The sequence below is a fragment of the Chiloscyllium punctatum genome, chromosome 39 (genome assembly GCF_047496795.1).
Source record: "Chiloscyllium punctatum isolate Juve2018m chromosome 39, sChiPun1.3, whole genome shotgun sequence".
Lineage (NCBI taxonomy): Eukaryota > Metazoa > Chordata > Chondrichthyes > Orectolobiformes > Hemiscylliidae > Chiloscyllium > Chiloscyllium punctatum.
In genome coordinates this window covers 34564079-34584221 of record NC_092777.1, presented here as the reverse complement: position 1 = coordinate 34584221, position 20143 = coordinate 34564079, and the positions used below count along the sequence as shown (strand labels likewise).

The window sequence follows — 20143 nt, the reverse complement described above, 5'->3', positions numbered from 1 at the left end:
GAGAGGTGGCGGCGGCTCGAACTGAAAGGCATGGCTCTGAGCGATTCAAAAGGAGCGGCGAGGTATAGCCCCGCGTCATCCCGCCGCAATAAATAGCGCTGGGTCAGGACCGAGGGGAGACAGCTCGGTTCACCCAGAGAGAGTCAGCAAGCCGGCCCGGCTCCAAGACCAAAAACAACCCCAAACTACATTTGCAATCGGAGCCGGCTCCCTACAGGACTGCACCCAACCGTGAGCAGCGCACTTGGACTGCACCGGCATGTCTACCTGGGTCTCAGAGCAGGTGGACGGGGAGATTGTAAATGCCACCTCAGGACCACTGCTTGAAGGCTGAGGTGGCATTTCTTGGGGGGGGGGGGGGGGTGGGGGGGTTTGTGTGCGTGTTGGGTTAGGAAGGTGTCAGTCCACTCCCTGTGAGTGACCTCCCCCCTGCCCCCCCCCTCCCCCCCAGACCAACACTCCCCCCCTCAGACACACACACACACACACACAGGGAGATGGCCACGGAAGCTGCTCCCCCTTCCTGGAACCTGAGCACCATCTCCAACCCCAACCAGACGGTGAGTGAGCTCCTGCCACCGGCCTCCCTGGAGGAGCTGGCGGTGACCTGCTCCATCGGGACCATCCTGTCGCTGATGTTTCTGACCGGGGTGGCAGGCAATGTGTACACCCTGGTGCTGATGTGCCAGTCCATGCGCTCCGCCGCCTCCATGTACATCTACATCGTGAGCCTGGCGCTGGCGGACCTGCTCTACCTCTCCACCATCCCCTTCATCGTCTGCACCTACTTCGCCAAGAGCTGGTACTTCGGAGACCTGGGCTGCCGGCTCCTGTTCAGCGTGGACTTCCTGACCATGCACGCCAGCATCTTCACCCTGACCGTGATGAGCACCGAGCGCTACCTGGCCGTGGTCAAGCCGCTGGACACGGTGAAGAGGTCGAAGAGTTACCGCAAGGCGATCGCGGTGGTGATCTGGCTGGTTTCTCTGTTGCTCGCCCTGCCCATGCTGCTCATCATCAGGTTAATGCGGAGCCGGGGTAAGAACATCTGCGCTCCCACTTGGAGCCCGCACATCTTCCGAATCTACATGACCGTGCTGTTCATCACCAGCATCCTAGCCCCGGGTATGATCATTGGTTACTTGTACATTCGCCTGGCCCGGACCTACTGGATCTCCCAGGTCACCACTTTGAACGACAAGCAGACCAAGCGCTCGCCCAACCAGAAGGTCCTCTACATGATCTTCGCCATCGTCCTGGTGTTCTGGGCTTGCTTCCTGCCTTTCTGGGTCTGGCAGATGATCGAGTACTACCAGCTGCCCCTGTCCCTGTCCCAGGATACCCGGGGGCACATCAACTACCTGATGACCTGCCTGACCTACAGCAACAGCTGCATTAACCCTTTCCTGTACACGCTGCTCACCAAGAACTACAAGGAGTACCTCGGGAATCAGCAGCGGGGCTTCGGGAACAGCAGCTCGTTCCACGGTCGGAACCCCCGTTTCCAGCGCTCCTGCCGCCGCTCGCTCTCCTCCAGCAGTCAGCAGTACACCGAGTCCGTCACCCTCAGTCAGATCTCCGGCTCGAACAACAGCACCATCTAGGTAAGCGGGTTCAGATCCAGGCTCGCCTTCTGCTCGAGTTGCCTCTTCCCCCGTTGACAATTTGTTGTTCACCACCGGCCTGACGCTAGTATGGATTGGTAGTGGGTTATTGCATTTAGTACACTTGTTCTCCATCATTTTAATGTAAAGCCCATTTTTGTTTAAAGTTAGTTTTCACTGAAGGTGTGCGGCTTTGGATCCGTTATTGACTTGTTAAGAATTCATACCTGCCCCAATTTCTCGTGTAAGTTACTGTAGAGTGACACTATATTTACTGAAAGAATTGTAGCGTTCTAAAGGATAGAAATATGTCTTCCAATGTAAAATTCAGTTTGGCAAAAGAAAAGTTTAATTAATTGAACAATCATGTATCATCAGTGCTTCAAACTATTTGAGTATGATTTAACTCATTGCAAGATACTATCATCAGTGAAGAGGACCCTATTTTGGTTCATTTTTAGTGGAAAATTATTCAGAGTACATGCCACATGAGCAACCGACTCTGCTTAAAACGACCAATCATTTAGTACTAACAGATTTACAAAATTACTATGGATTTAGCACAAAGGTCAGCCCAACAGATCAAACACACTTATCCTCCTGTCTAATTGACAATGGATCTTAAGACACCTCACAACCCAAGATGGAATTTTGTTAATTCCAGTACAGAAAACGGAATTAACAATTTCAGTCAATTTTAGAAAAGAAAGTGCCTTGAAATCTATATAGGCCCCAAAGTTAGATCCAGAAGCTTTATGGTTTCCTGTAGCCCATTACTCAAACTTCAGAACTTCACACCCTCCAATGTACGCCAATAACTTTCTTCCATGGGAAACTGTCAAGCCCTCTATTAAAAAAACTGCAATGCCCCTATAGATGCCAAAGTTGGATGTCTGGATTCACTTAGAGTTTACAAAAATTATGCAGTACTAAGTTGTGCCTCTTAGTTTCTTAAGCACAATGTGGAATATAACAACATGAAAAGATACAAAAACACTAACTGGAGCAGACCTCAAACAAATAATTGCCTTTGAATTTACATAAACCAATAATGCTTTGCTGTTTTGGTCTCAGTATAGATTAATGATGATTTTGCTTCCTATAAAGATAACTAGAGTCTATCTATATGAATCAATTGCTGGAATTGTGTTAGATTGTTATTAAAGCACTGTAAAAGCCTGAAGAAGGGCTCATGCCCGAAACGTCGATTCTCCTGCTCCTTGGATGCTGCCTGACTGCTGCGCTTTTCCAGCAACACATTTTTCAGCTCTGATCTCCAGCATCTGCAGTCCTCACTTTCTCCTAAAGCACTGTAAATACCAAGGTAAATCAGATAAATCAATAGATTGGCAAAATTATTAATGCAAATCTATATTTACATCTATATATTTCTTTCAGTAATTTTCAAAATACACTTGATTTTTTTTTAAAGAAAGCATTAATCCGCTTTATAATTCCAGCCATTTTCCCACTTTAATTTTCCATCATAATAGAATAATTACTATACTGCTAACTTTCAATTGATGGTTAATATTGATAGCCTTGTGCCAAAACTGTCCAAATACCACCTGTAACTTTGCAGTTAACTACATTGAAAGTTATAGTTTATAGACAACTTTGGAGTCTTTGTCTCTGATAATCTGCATCAAATGTATCTTTGACACATTCTCAAGCTTATGTTTTAAATCAGATACATTTTCTAATTTACTAATAGTCAGCAAGGCGTACAAAGTTTCATTATATATTCTACTAGACCTAGGGAAGGAAAAAGGAGATTCACAAGTTATAACTTTTTAATAAGGTTTTACTATTGTTTGGTAATCTTCGCACTTGGCTAATCAAATGCTAAGAATGTTAAAAGATTACCCTGTTTGGATTAGAGAATGTGGAATTCTTTTAAGTATATAGCTATCTGAACAGTATTATTTAGCTCAACCAAAATAATGATAAATGCTCTATAAAATGATGTTATTCAATTCAGCAGTTTATAATTTAATAAGCTAGTAATTACATATTCTGTTGATCATAGAAGAGAAGTGCAATGTCAACATTACTCACTTTGGAACAGTTGTAGTGCAGTAAAATTAACTCATAATAATTTTGAATGTTAGAATACTTTTGACTAAATGTCCATTTTCCATCATATTGAATGTTTGAACTTGTAAAGTAATAATTCAGGAAACTGAGGTAACTGTTACTAAAAGTACTTTGAAGCAAGGTCCTGCTGGCTATTTTGTGAATCAGTCATATGATTTTCTAAATTGTAAGCTAAAGCCAAACAAAAAAAGACTAATAACACCAAGGTATTGGAGGCTGTAGAAATCCATTTTCATGACAGTTTTCATAAATGGCAAAAAGTACCCAGTCCTCTAACTGAGCCAAAACCATTATAAAATATAGAATAGTCACTTATATTAAATAATTATAAGCCTTAATTATCATAAAATTGAAACACTACTACCGTACAGATTAATTTCTTCTTTAATATCACAGTTTAATCAGTGACTGTTTCTTAAATAAGTTGTGGAATTTAAAAAAAGGACTCAAGTATTCTGTATTAATTCTATAATTCTTGTTACCGTTGCTCCATTCTGAGTTTGTAAAAGTTATATTAATCTTTAAGTAAACCTGGTATTCATTTGCCTTCCAGATACGTCATTACATATTAGAATAAATCCAAAGCAACTGGGTTTCTGGGTGTAGTGGAACAATGGATTAGATCATAGGAATTGATCCCTAGGACTGGCAGAAACCTGAAAATCTCAAATCCTAAAGATGGTATTTTATTTGTTATGCCATGAAAACCCAGTGTTGTGATTAAAAAACAAAAAGTCTGGAAACTATTTTGAAATGCTATGATATTTAAAAGTAAATGTAGTGGTCAACTTTATACCTTTAAAGGTTATCTTTGAAAGCATAGTTAGCGATAAATCTGAGAGAAAAATGACTCATCAAAACCCATTCAGTTCATTACATCAAGGACTATTCAACGAAATAGACAAAAGTCTATACAATGAGCTGATCAGGTAATAGTTCGATATGTCAGGAGTCAAATTTTACCAACTTCTTTTTACAACTAATAGAGTCATAGTCATAGAGATGTGCAGCATGGAAACAGACCCTTTGGTCCAACCCGTCCATGCTGACCAGATAACCCAACCCAATCTAGTCCCACCTGCCAGCACCCAGCCCATATCCCTCCAAACTCTTCCTATTCATATACCCATCCAAATGCCTCTTAAATGTTACAATTGTACCAGCATCCACTACTTCCTCTGGCAGCTCATTCCATACCTGTACCATGTTGCGAATATTTACAGTAAGGTGGAATTATTCATGTGTCAAGATGTAACAATTCATTAGGTATGTTGGAGCATCTTGAAACCTTATTTATGAAGATTATTTTTCTGGACATTTTCTAATTAAATTATAAATGTGATTTTGGTTTGCCCAAAGGAGAAAAGAGTGAGGATAAAATTAGGCAGCTGACTTCATGTAAATGTACTATATTTGATTATGAAACAGAAGTAACTGTGAATAAGTTTTGTGGTCATTTTTTGCATTCTGAATTTTTGTAAAGCTTTATGATTATTGAAAATCTTAGTGATAGGGAACAAGCACTTATGATTTCAAGTACAGAATGTCAGGAATATCAATCCCAAAATTCGTAATGCAAAATGATTAAGAACTTCAACATTATTCTGTTACAAGAGTGATTGACTGAACATTTGTACAAATTTGAGTTGATACAGAGAATGAAGAAGTATATTAGTTATAATTCATACTGAAAGAACTCAGTTGATTATTTAAGGAGGTAGTAAATATTTGAGACAAAATAATGTCCTCAGATGTGCTGTTTTACATAGGTTTCCAGAATACCTTCAACAAGTGTCCACATAAAGACTGTTAATAAAAAGGAGAGTTCATAAGACTGGTGGTAGCTTAATGGTTTGGCTTAGGGGTGGGTTAGAAGAAGGGGAAAGAGTGTAGGGATAACCATGCACTGATGGCTGCAGGATGTAACTAGTAGGTTTTCACTGGGAATCTGTGCTAAAGCCTAAACACTTCACTTTTATTATAAATGACTCAGCTGAAAGAATAAAGAGCAATAAAATCTAAGTTTTTTGACAGTGTTATGTTAGATATTAATATGGTGTACAGGTCATTCTGCTAAAATGTGTGTTTCGTGAATGCAAATTCGCTGAACCCAATTAACAAACTGGAGACACTGTTTGTAAAGTGTGAACTTTTAAAATGTGTGTTGGTTGTAACATCATCAACACTTTAAGCACTGTTCCTAAAGTGTGCTTTTTCTATAACATGGGGTTGCACAAGAATGCAACCATTGCACTTTAGAAGAACTACCTGTATCAGAGCAGAAATAGAAACAGGACATTGATAGATTCAGTAAATGATCAGAATTATGGCAGATAAAGTTCATTATGGGAAAATGAGATTTGGATCTAAACTGATAGATCAGAGAAGCTATTGAAATAATAGAAACATTTAGATATTTAAGCATACAAATTACTGAAAGCAAATGTGCAGTTATATAAAAAAATTAAAAGCTAATCCTGTGCTGGATTTTATCTCAGAAAGGCTACACTACACAAGGATGAAGGTTATGTTAAAGCAGTAAAAGGTTCTGCTTAAGTCCCACGAAAGAAACATGCTGTGCTTGGAGGGGTGCAGTCCACTTTCACCAGATGATACAGAGTCTAAAATAATTAAATTATAGCATTGTTTACATAGACTAAGCTTGTATTTCTTGGAATATACAGGATTAAGGAGTAATGTTAATCAATGTTACTCAAACGACCAGTTGAGTAGACAGCAATAAACCATTTCTTTAGTAGAGAGTTCAGAAAATTATGGCATAGATCCTTAAACGAAGGTCATTCAAAGGTGATGACACAAAGTATTTCTTCAAATATGGTTGTTGGAAATCTGGAAAAAAATCCCCTAAAACATTTTTGAGGCTAGATCTCTTGAAAGTTTCAAAATACTAGTTTCAAAGTTTTGTGTTATCAAGGGTATTAATGGCTACAAGATAGGTAGAATTAAGTTACAGATCAGCATGATCTAACTGAATAGGCTGCACAAGTTAAGTTGCCTGTTTCAGTTTCTATTATAGATACTTTATAGCTTATGGCGAACTTAACTATTTTTATGTTGCTAATTGATCCGCATTGTGTTTCTTTCAAATGGTGAGAGGGGCCATTGTCCCCACCTCCCTCCACGAGTACAAATAAAATAAGAACACGTTAAATGAGGAATGATCTAAGTGACTCAACACCATTCTCAGATAAGTACTTCAAATAAATCAATTTGACAATTGGCCCTGAGTTCCTTGATGTGGTACCAGAAGCTTAAACTGCATGTGCAGTTTCTAGATAAAGTATTTTATATCTTAAATAGTGTCAGTTGTGATATAATTGAATTCTAAAAGCAGAATGAACATTTCAGATAAAAGCAAACACAAAATCAAAAGAGTTGCAGCCTTTAATATCCGTGGTGTGTGAGACTACTTGGCTACAGCAGAGAAAGGAACAGATTTTGTTGACCACTTATAAAATCATAAAAAGGTGCCACTAAAGATACTTACATCATCACAATGAGCAGCATTGCACCAAATGCAAGTTTCTATGATATTTTAATTGTATAATGTACTCCAAAGATAGAGGAGATATAAATAAAAATTAATATTTTCAAATCCTACAATGACCATCCTCTTTGTGTCTGAACCAACATACTGATATGTAGGCGTCTGGCAAGTGGATTGGAACTGTATGAATAACTTTTATATCTTGTAGCTGTTGCTTTTTATAATTGTCAAAATCCAACCTCATATATTTGTCCCTGGAAGTTCTCTTTTGTCTGTCTAACCATAGTAAATGAAAATATAATTAAACTAGACAAAGTCCTACCCTTTCATTAGAGAAATGACGAGCATTAGGTTTAACCAACAGATCACCTTGCCTCACATGAGGGGAGAGGTTGAGAAGCAGAATCCTTCATGGTAACCTCAGCCCATGCAGGAATTGACTACACATCGTTGGCAACACTCTGCATTATGAAACAATTGTCCCACCAACTGAGCTAACTAATATTCATGAATAATTAATCTAACATTGTGATAAAAATGTGAACTGGTTAGAATGAGTGAATGTACAAATAAGGGTAATAATCAGAGTGAATGTACTTTTTGTATGAATACCTTGGCAGATTCTATTCACTTACACTATCAGCTGCCATTTAAATTGACCACAATTTGTGAATACAGACGTGGCCCAGCATTTTATCGTAGAGTATTTATAGAGAATTAAATGATAGATGTAAATCAAAAAAAAATCAGAAAAACTTACTTTGGAATTTATGGAATACCAAATTATGAAACAAAAGTTTTTGTTTTATCGAAATTATAGTATAAATGATATTCCAAATTATTAGTTAAGAACAAGAAGGCACTTCTAATATGTTATATCGTAACTCTAAAATGGCATTAAAGGTTGGACATGAGTGTTGTATAAAATGCAGTTGGCCTAAAAGAGTTCACTCAAAAGCTTTGAAATAGTGTTGCACTCTGATGTTCTGGCTTTTGTTGTTAGTTAGTAGTCAGTTTCACAGTTCCCAGCCATTAACACAGATCTGGTTCCCATTTATTAGGTGACAGCGACGTCTTTTACCAAGTGTTAATGTAATTAACAAGTCAAAGCTAATGTAAACAATTATCTTTTTCTGATGTAATACACTATTTCTTGTTAGTCAAGTATGGGCCACCTACTAGGCTTGCTGGTGGTTAAACCATCACCACTTAATAATGTTACAAGAAGGGTTGGTGGAAGAATATCTACCCAAACAAGATCTTATTGAATCAAGCGTCAGCTCCAAACATTTCTTACAACAGGAAGGCTGTTGCATTATCAAAGAGTTTATTAACATATAAACTACTTGGGCATTATTAAGAAGGGCAGGGAACTTAGATTTTAGAAGCATTTTTGCTAAAATGGTCAGTAATAATTTCCACTCGAATGTAATATATACAGTGCTGATATACACAATGAATCGATACATTGAACTAATAAGATACAGAAACCAGTCAATTGACCTTTCACATTTCCACTGGTTCAGGACAAACCTCTGTAACTCACATGCCATGATTCTCAGCTTATGGAATTCATCTTCAAAACAACACTGGTTGAATTGTTGAGCAATATGTAGAGTGCCTAATTAAACTGTTCAGTATAGCATCAACATAGGCATCTGGCTGGTAATACATAAAATTGCTATCAAAAACAGAAATTGCTATAAAAAAAAACTCAGCAGATCTGACAAGCAGAGAAAGCAGGGTTAATGTTTCAGTCCAGTGACCCTTCTTCAGGATTGAACAAATTGCTACGTCCGGTTAAAAAAGGATATATCTAATTGCGGTAAGAGAAGGGAATTTTTTTTTCAGTGCATTCATTTGCTTATTGGGTTTGCTCAGTTGGTTGGATAACTGGCTTGTAAGAAGGAATACAGCTAACAGTGTGGATTCAATTCCCTACTGGCTTAGGTTACCATAAAGGTCCCACCTTCTCAACCTTGCTTCTTACCTGAGGCATGGTGACCCTCAGGTTAAACTCACCATTAGTGTTCTTTCTCTGAGACAGCAGCCCAATGGGATTAGAATAGCATTTATTCATCAATAACCTGTGCATTGGTGCTCAAATGGGATTTGGTTCCAGGCTTTATTGGCTTAGTCTAAAAATCAATAGAAATGCTAAATTCCACAGGTGTGGTGAGACTGACTATCCTTGATATCAAAGCAGCATTCGATCAAAGGTTAAAACCATGGAGCCCTGGTCAATGACACTTAGGGGAAAGCTCTGCAGTGATTGGAGTCGTTCCTGGTACAAAAGAAGATGGCTGTGGCTGTTGAAGGTAAATTATTGTATTTTCAGTAGGAAGGCACCAAATAACAACTAGCAGCAGGCACCATGGCCAATACTTCACTGGGAAGACTGCATTACTTGTGAGAATTTACACATTCCTGCTGTACCCCAACAAAATAATCAGTCCCATAGATTAAGAACTAATAACTATGAGTCCTTTCAAAATAATCCTTTGTAGGTGCCATAAAAAATATGGGCAATGGACAGCTTTTAAACTGTTTGAGAATAGTCATATGAAATATGTGATCATTGATGATTAATTTATTTCATGATATTTATTAACAGTTTGAAAGCTTATGATACATACTTGGTCTTTATTCAATGGAATCTTGAAATTATCAAAAGAAGATATATTCAGAAGTATCACAAGGCATCAATCATAGGTTTCAAAGAGATATTTAATCTCTGCAGTATCCAAAACGAATTTAAGTTTATATAACAGTCATAATTTCCATCAGGTATCAATCAATCTTCTGTAGTTCAAGGCTGTTTAGATTGACCAGTTTGGATGATCTCGGAATATTGCTTAGATTTATGATTTTTTTAAAAAGTAAAACTTCTTGGCTGTTCAGGAATTTTTAAAAAGAATTTATTACACTGAAAGTTTTGTACAATACTTTACTTTTTATGTACAATAATGTTTACACTGAGTTACCCTTATGCTGATTGTATCAGGTTTATGGAGAGCATTGACGCAAATGGATTAACTGCAGTAAAAAGAAAAACTAGAAATTAACATTAACCCAGTTAGATGTATGTTTGTATGTTCTATGATATTCATAGATTCATAGAGTTATGCAGCACAGAACAGACCCTTTGATGCAACTCATCCATGCCGATCAGATATTCTAAATAAATGCAGTTTCATTTGCCAGTACTTAGCCCATATCCCTCTAAACCCTTCCTATTCATATACCCATCCAGATATCTTTTAAATGTTGTAATTGTACCAACCTCCACCAATTTCTCCGGCAGTTCATTCCATACACGCACCACCCTTTATATAAAAATGTTGCCCCTTAGATCCCTTTCAAATGTTTCCCTTCTCATTTTAACCCTATGCCCTCTAGAAAAGACTTCATCTATTTACCCTATCCATGCTCCTCATAATTTTTATAAACCTCTATAAGGTCACCCCTCAGCCTTCAGCTCTCCGGGGAAAGTAGCCCCAGCCCGTTCAGCCTCTCCCTATAGTTCAAACCCACCAACCCTGGCAACATCCTTGTAAATCTTTTCTGAGCCCTTCTAGTTTCACAACATTCTTCCTATAGTAGGAGACCAGAATTAAATGCAGTATTCCAATATTGGCCTAACCAATGTCCTGTACAGCCGCAACATGACTTCCCAACTCCTATACTCAGTGCACTGACCAATAAAGGCAAGCATAACAAGTGCTTTTTTCACTATCCTATCTACTTGTGACTCGACTTTCAAGGAACTATGAACCTGCACTTCAAGGTCTCTTGTTCAGCAACACTCCCTAGGACCTTACCATTAAGTGTATAAGTCCTGCTTTGATTTGCCTTTCCAAAATGCAGCACCTCGCATCTACCACTCCTCAGCTCACTGGCCCATCTGATCAAGATCCCATTGTATTCTGAGGTAACCTTTTTTGCTGTCCACTACACCTCCAATTTTGGTGTTACCTGCAAACTTACTAATGATATCTCCTTTGTTCACATCCAAATTGTTCATGTAAATGACAAAAAGCAGTGGACCCAATACCAGTCATTTTGGCACACCGCAGGTCACAAGTGGGCGGCACGGTGGCACAGTGGTTAGCACTGCTGCCTCACAGCGCCAGAGACCCGGGTTCAATTCCTGCCTCAGGCGACTCTCTGTGTGGAGTTTGCACATTCTCCCCGTGTCTGCGTGGGTTTCCTCCGGGTGCTCCGGTTTCCTCCCACACTCCAAAGATGTGCAGGTCAGGTGAATTGGCCATGCTAAATTTCCCGTAGTGTTAGGTTAGGGGTATGGGTGGGTTGTGCTTCGGCGGGGCGGTGTGGACTTGTTGGGCTGAAGGGCCTGTTTCCACACTGTAAGTAATCTAATCTAATCTAATCTAATCTAAAAAAAAGTGTCAGTCTGAAAAGCGACCTTCAACCACCAACCTCTGTCTTCTATGTTTGAACCAGCTCTGTATCCAAATAGCTAATTCTCCCTGTATTCCATCTGATCTAACCTTGCTAACCAGTCTACCATGAGGAACCTTGTCGAACACCTTATTGAAGTCCATATAGATCACATCCACCGCTCTGTCCTCATCAACCTTCTTCATTATTTTTTCAAAAGACTCAATCAAGTTAATGAGACACAATTTCCTGTGCACAAAGCCATGTTGACTGTCCCTAATCTCTCCTGCATTTCCAAATACATGTAAATCTTGTTTGTCAGGATTCCCTCCAACAATTTGCCTACCAGCAATTCCTTGAAAAAAAGGGTAACTTTCATTTTCAGTACCTTTCAGCCCTCCAAGATAACGTGCAACACAGACAATAAAATATTTTTTAAAAATCCTAGATTCATTTATAATGTAACAAGCTAATAATTTGTGAGATTCCAAAAACAGCAATGAGATAAATGGTCAGTTTATCCGTTTCTGCGGTGTAGTTCAATTGGTAAGTATTGCTCAGGACACCAAAAAATCAGTTCTCTTTTGAATTGCACCCTTCCCCATTTTAATTCTGCCTAAGAAGGGAGGCTCAGCCTTGTTTCTGACATATTTGCTAAAAGACTACACCTCTGACTTTCTCTTAGTATCATACAGAAGCATGGCGCAACATTATGTGTTTAATTCACCAAAATAAGCAAGTAAAATAATGTTCTTCCAAACCAAGGCTGAAAGTTCTAAGCCAAGACTGACACACCAATGATTCTTGTAGTGCAGATATTAACCAATTTATTTTTAACCTCTTTGACAGGATGTAATGAAGCTTTAACTCTTTTTGTCTAATTCTCTTATGGGATGTGGATGGCCATGCAAGGCCAGTATGTCTTGCTCATCGCTAATTGCCATGGAGAATGTGGAGGGAAGTCTCCTTCTTGAACTACTGTAGTCCATATGGTTCAGGTACACTTACAGAAATACAAGGAAGGGAGTTTCAGGATTTTGACCTAGTGACAGTGACAGACTGATGATATAATTCTAAGGTCAGGATGGTGTGTGGCTTAATGAGGATTCTGCAGTTGGCTGTGTTCCTATGCATTTGCTGCCTTTCTCCTTCTGGATCGGAGAGGTCATGGGTTTAGAAAGTGAAGTAGGAGGAGCCGTGAACAGGTGTTGTGGCATCTTGTTGCCTCCATGCATCAGTGGTCGAGGGTGTAAATGTTTAAGTTCACGGATGGCATGCTGACTAAGCAGGTTACTTTGTTCTGGATGGTATCAAGCTCAGAGCTTCACTCATTCAGGCAAGTGGAGTGTATTTCAACCCACTCCTGACTTGTGCGTTATAGATGATGGACAGGTATTAGGGAGTCAGGAGCTAAGTTACCCACGTCAGAAATTCCAGTACCTGCTCTTCTAAGCCCTATATATATCTATATATACACACACATAGTGGCCATTCCAATTCTGTTTCTGGTCAATAGTAACTGCCAGAATGTTGATAGTCAGGGGTTTAGTGATGATCATGCCATTGAATGGTAAGGGGAGAAGGGGAGATGATTAGGATCCCCAGTGTTGGTAATTGCATTACCTGACACTTATTTGGCATGAATGTTATGTTTCATTTATCAGCCCAAGCTGGGAGTTATCCACGTCTAGATACATCTGAACTGTTTCAGAATCTGAGGAATCATGAGCAGAGCTGAACATTGTGCAATCGTCAGTGCACACCCCAATGTCTGACCAAATGATGGAATGAAGATCATTGTGAATGAGATTGGGCTGAGGAAACTGTTCTGAGGAACTCCTGCTGAGATGTCTTGGGACTGAGATGATTGGCCACCAAGAACCACAATCATCCTCATTTATCTGTTTCGTGGAGAGTTTCCCTCTGATTCCCATTGACTTCAATTTTATGAGGTTGCCTTGATGCATACTAGTTTAAACCCTGCTTATTGATATTATGGACAGTCACTCTCACCTCCCTTTTTGAGTTCACCTTTTCTCATGCATACTTGTGCTAAGGCTGTGATGTGATCAAGAATCAAATGGCCATGGGACAACCCAAACTGAGTGTCAGTGAGCAGCTAATTGCTACGCATGTTACTTGATGACACTGTCAGTGATGTCTTCGGTCATATGAGCATGTGATGCCACCACCACCAATATGTGGTTGAGTACATCATTGCCACTGTCCCTTTTTCTGAATGGGCCTATAGAACCAAATGTCTCTAAAGTAGTGGGGTTAAATCCATAGGTATTCTAATGAGGAGAGGCTATTGTCTTAAACAATATGTAGTCTATTGCACTATAGGAATCAGCCTTGACTTACATTAGTAAAGTAGACATTGTTACTTTGACAAATGGGAGACAACAGGTCCAACCTTTTCAAGATCTTAAGTAGTCCTGTCATTCTCCTCATGTCATCATCAGATCAAGTGGAGCTAAATGCAGTCTTCAGCATTAATCTTTTCAGAACTTCACCTTGTACAACACTTTCCATCACTTTGCTGAGGTTTTGATAGGAGGCTGATGAAACAGTAATTGTTGAATTGAATTAGACCTTTTTTTGTAGACAGGGCACATTAGGAAAATTCTTCACATTGTCAGATAGCTGCCAGAGCCGTAGTGATACGGGACCTTTTATTGCAGGAGGTGTCGAGCTCTGGAACTCAAATTTCAGTACTATGTCATCAGGGCCCATAGAATTCATAGTTTAGATTAGATTCCCTACAGTGTGGAAACAGGCCCTTCGGCCAAACACATCCATACCAACCCTCCAAAGAGTAACCCACCCAGACCCATTCCCCTCTGACCAATGCACCTAACACTATGGGAAATTTAGCATGACCAATCCACCTGACCTGCACATCTTTGGACTAGTACTGGTAGTATCCAGTGCTATCAGCTGTTTCCTAATTGTGTGGAATGAAATTAATTGGCTGAAGACTGGTGTTTGTAATGCTATGGATGTCCAACAGAAGCTGAGATGAATCATCCACTGAGTAATTCTGGCTAAAGAGAGTGACAAATGCTTCAGCTTTGTCTTTTGGACTGATGTGCTGGGCTCCCCCATCATTGAGGATGGGGATATTTGTGGACTCTCTTCCTCCAGTTAGTTGTTTAATTATCTACCACCATTCACAACTTAATGGAGTAGGACCTGTAAGTCATTTAGCTATGTCCGTCACATAATTTTATGCACACTGCAATTTAACATGCAAGCAGTCCTTATTTAATTCTATTACAATCGAATAAACTAAAAACTCACAGTCAGTACCTGCTTGGGGGAAATCTCAGTTAAATGTCATTGCAGAATTTCTTATCTGAACTATTAAAATAAGTTTTTGATACAAGGGGAACTATTCTACAAGTGATTATATCTTCCCTTTTCATATTGCAAGATGGGGAAAAAAAGAGCACAAAGAGATATCCAAGGAAACAAATCCATTAGGATTCATTTTTCGAATCCCAATCTCACTTACGGAATCACATTTTTTCCTAGCGCAATTTATACCAAATGACTGACATTTCAAAAATTTCCATGTAGGGCAGAATTTAGGGAACTTGCTCTATAATTATGCTGAAAAGTTCCAAGAAATTCCTGGCCAACTCTTAAAGGCATATTTTTAAATGTTCAAACTGATAGTAATCAAAGTAGACAAATAAATCATTGGTATAAAAAAGCTGGGAAGTGGCAGTCACATCTGGGGAGTTCCCTTTATTAGGATCTTCTTACATTAAGCATGATTCCAAGCCATTAAGGAAAGGAGTGTTTTGACTCAGGGACATATCTGGAATGCATTCCAGGTGAAAGTTTGGAGGGGATAGTAAAGAAGATTAACAAGGAAATATCTCTACTTATAAGAAAAATTCCACTTATGTGATTCATCTTCAATTATCTCATTCATTTTCAATATGAAAAGTCGAGGTTTGAATAAGGTAATTATTTGAACACAAACTTGTCACAGCAACTGAAGATTTAAAAGCATGACAAGCGTGCAGCTTTTGAGGAAGTTACTTTAGGAATGGTCAGCTGAAAATGTTAGTGTATTCCTCATGAGAAGTCTATTAGTCCTGCCAAGAGAGATTATGGTATGTACATCAACCTCGCAGATTAGACAACGACATTTTCTAGTCAGCAAAGGTCACTTTTCAGGCTGCATTTGGTGTATACATTCATTTTGGCAGCAAGAACAAAAACAAAGCATACTTTCTAAACAGAGAGATGTTGACAGAAAGAACTGGGTGTATGAATCACAGAAGGTAAGTATACAGGTTCAGTTCATAATTAATAAAACTAACAGAATGTTAACATTTATTTTGAGGAAGATTGAATACATACAATGTTGGGGTGATTAAGCTTCAGTTATATAGAACACTGATATGACCACATCTGTAGTACAGTGCTGAGTATTGGCAGCCTTATTTAATGAAAGGTGTAAAGGCAGTGCAAGCAGTTCGGAGAAGGGTTGTGAGAATAATACCTAAAATGAGTGGATTATTTTGAGGAGAGGTTAAGCAGGCTGGGCTTGCATCTGCTGGAGTTAAAGAGAGGTGATTTGATTGAAATGTAAAATTCTGAGGGGTCATGATGGGATACATGCATGGAAGAATCTAGAACTAAGGGTCACTGCTTAAAAATTAGGAGTGACCAAGTTAAGATAACGTCCTGAGGAACATTAACTCTGATTTCTTTCCACAGATGCTGCCAGAACTGCTGAGCTTTTCTAGCAATCTCTATTTTTGTTTCCAAAAAAAATAAATGTGTTTGATATTTTTTCTGTCATTGGTTGGCGAGTCTTTGGAACTCTGTTCCTGAAAAGGTGATAGAAGCAAAGTCAGCATTTTTAAAGCAGATGTTTGTAGGTTTTTGCTAAGTAAGGGGCTAAAATATTATTGGGATAGACAGGAATGAAGATTTAAGGTACAGTCAGATTAGCCATAATATTATTAAATGGTAGAGCAGGAATAAGGGGCTGAATGGTCTTCCTCTGCTCCTTATTCATATGAATATTATTTGTATAAAGCGACTTGCCTTTTCTGCTAAGAAATGCTACACTTTAACCATAGAAATTCAAGGTATACACAGTATATCATGTATAAGACAGTACATGGGATTAATCAGCAAAAGGGGTTCTGTTCCCAGAATGATAGATAGGAGTTTACGACATGTCCAAACACATCAGACAATGCACGGTGAACAGCTAAGAGAGGAGCATCTTCAGACAAAAAGAATAAAGGTGGAATCTCATTTCAGGATAAATGTTGTGACATTTATTAACTCGTCAAATAAATTATCTGCAGTGAGGGTATTTGATATTAAGTTAAGATAAATGATTGGAGAATGGAAGAAGAAGGAATATATCTTGAAGAAGTTGCTCAAGGTCAAATAACAGATGAGAAGAGGAACCAACAATTGGCCTGAACTTGAGAAGAATGTCTGAATGAGCCCTTGAAAATATCTGAATAATTACATCAGCCCAGAAACACAATGTGTAAATAAAACCTCAAATCCACCAGGAATGTCAGAGGAACAACAAATTGGTCTAATCAGTTTATGGAATGAAAATTTCTGTTGCTGTGGCAGAAGATCAAGATTGCCCAGAGATTACTAAGAGACCTCAATGGCAAAGGATCAGTTTTCAATTCATTGTTACACAACGGCAAAAAGTATCCATGTCACTTCAACAACATTTTTGAAAGACTCATGAATTTCCATAAAACCCAGCAGCTTAACTGTGGAATGGAAACATTCAAATACAGTTCTGGTGAGTGCTGTGTTGGTAGTGCTTCTGAAGGGGTTAATGTTCACGTCACAAGATTCCACTTATTCTACTGATGTTACACACAATTAGTGAGTGGTGACAAGGCGTTCTACTCTAGCTTTTGGAGGGAGCATATTTATTTGCACGAGCTCCCTAATGTCCTAGTAATTATGTCCAAGCAAATCTAGGTGTACTTATTGATTTCGTGCAGTAAACCCTCTCCTTATCTAAGAATAAAAATTGACATCTGACCATTCAAAAAATGTAAAATATCTAATTCAATGGATGGAAATAGTGGCTATTATGAAAGAAGAGTTCTAAAATTATGAGGGCCAAATTTGACTCATAGTGGGATACATATAACGATTCCATAGCCAAAGTGGTTTAATGACGATGATTAACTCTTTGTGTTGAATGTTGAAGGCAATGCATTTTTCATTTTTTTAAATATTTAGATTGTGGTTGAGCGTCTGCATGTAAATTCAATACTACATGTTACATGGATTAATTTTAATTCCTAATGTTATGATTTTTCCACATTTCAAAATGGTGAACACCCACACCAGCACAGGCAGTTCACATTTCATATTCAATGTATACATTGATGCCTTATTTTTGGAAGGATCTTTTAATATTTACAAGGTTGATTTATACATCATGATATATGATAAATATCCTCATAAACAGTTATGGAAATCTTACAATCCCATGTATTTAAGATTACTGATGCAGTAAAATACAATTTCCATACTTGAACTAACCTGTTTGCTTATAAATTATATTATTAGAATTATTACTGAGGATTTAATTGTAAAACAGAAGTGAAAGCACCTTAATTGTTTCCAACATTAGCCTGAAGTTTCCTGATTCTTTTAAGATGATGGCAACGAGTATGTTAATAGTTCACTGCATGATTCAGCGGGTTGCTTGAACAGAGTTTGTCAGAATACTTTCATGATAGCTTGCAGACCTCAAAGCAGTGTAATGATGAGCCAAAAGCAATGCCTTAAACATGGAAATGGTGAGAAAAGATTCACAGCAGCATATATTTATTTTAGTGATGTGACTGAATGAGAATATCAATGTATGCATCAATAACAGCAACAAATGTGCCTATCGGTCAGTTTAAACATATCAGTATTTGCTAAAGTACTCAACAGAATGAAAACTAGGAATATTTACACCAAAACATATACAGGCATAGTTGAACAGGGAAACAGAAGTTTGACTAATGAGAAATGGGTTGGAACCTCCCTTTGGGTTTGAAAAGCAAGACTTACAGACTTCGTTTTTTGCAAACTGCACATACCTTAGGAACAAAAACCTCTCAAGATATAATAAAAGCCTCAGTATCATTGATATGAAACAGAATTCATTCTTGCAAGAATAACCATTGTAATATCTGTAATTCTGCTGTTAGTACCATTTCTCAAAACTGTCATTCATTCTCAGATGAATGGTATGCCTGTTGTGCTGAAATCCATTAGCATTTGTCTTCAAAACAATTGGCCACTATCTGAAAAAGGAAGAACAGAATATCTCCAATACAATTTAGATTGATTGCTTGTCAATCAAAATAATGGTAGACAAACCGGAGTTTAGAAGAACCCAGCAAGGCAGGCAGCATCAGGAGATGGAGAAGTCGATGTTTCAGGTGTAACCCTTCTTCAGGTCCTTTCTCCAGCCTCCTGATGCTGCCTGCCTTGCTGTGTTCCTCCACCCTCCTGATGCTGCCTGCCTTGCTGAGTTCTTCCACCCTCCTGATGCTGCCTGCCTTGCTGTGTTCTCCCAGCCTCCTGATACTGCCTGCCTTGCTGTGTTCCCCTCCCTCCTGATGCTGCCTGCCTTGCTGTGTTCTTCCACCCTCCTGATGCTGCCTGCTTTGCTGTGTCCCTCTCCCTCCTGATGCTGCCTGCCTTGCTGTGTTCTTCCAGCCTCCTGATACTGTCTGCCTTGCTGTGTTCCCCAGCCTCCTGATGCTGCCTGCCTTGTTGTGTTCTCCCACCCTCCTGATGCTGCCTGCCATGCTGTGTTCTTCCAGCCTCCTGATACTGTCTGCCTTGCTGTGTTCCCCCACCCTCCTGATGCTGCCTGCCTTGCTGTGTTCCCCCAGCCTCCTGATGCTGCCTGCCTTGCTGTGTTCCCCCAGCCTCCTGATGCTGCTTGCCTTGCTGTGTTCCCTCTCCCTCCTGATGCTGCCTGCCGTGCTGTGTTCTCCCACCCTCCTGATGCTGCTTGTCTTGCTGTGTTCCCCCAGCTTCCTGATGCTGCCTGCCTTGCTGTGTTCCCTCTCCCTCCTGATGCTGTTTGCCTTGCTGTGTTCCCCCACCCTCCTGATGCTGCCTGCCTTGCTGTGTTCCCCCAGCCTCCTGATGCTGCCTGCCTTGCTGTGTTCCCCCAGCCTCCTGATGCTGCCTGCCTTGCTGTGTTCCCCCAGCCTCCTGATGCTGCCTGCCTTGCTGTGTTCCCTCTCCCTCCTGATGCTGCCTGCCTTGCTGTGTTCCCCCAGCCTCCTGATGCTGCCTGCCTTGCTGTGTACCCCCACCCTCCTGATACTGCCTGCCTTGCTGTGTTCCCCCAGCCTCCTGATGCTGCCTGCCTTGCTGTGTTCCCTCTCCCTCCTGATGCTGCCTGCCTTGCTGTGTTCTCCCACCCTCCTGATGCTGCCTGACTTGGTGTGTCCCTCTCCCTCCTGATACTGCCTGCCTTGCTGTGTTCCCCCAGCCTCCTGAT

The 20143-nt window shown here is 39.7% G+C and overlaps 1 protein-coding gene across 1 annotated transcript in view; it reads left to right on the top strand.

The window, feature by feature from the left end:
* Nucleotides 1-477: 477 nt before the first annotated feature.
* Nucleotides 478-20143, top strand: part of LOC140463948 (urotensin-2 receptor) — a 42733-nt gene continuing 23067 nt past the window's right edge. The window contains exon 1 of the mRNA XM_072558438.1: nucleotides 478-1604. Coding sequence (XP_072414539.1) covers nucleotides 498-1604 — 1107 coding nt within the window. The 5' untranslated portion in view covers nucleotides 478-497. The remainder of the gene's footprint in view (nucleotides 1605-20143) is intronic.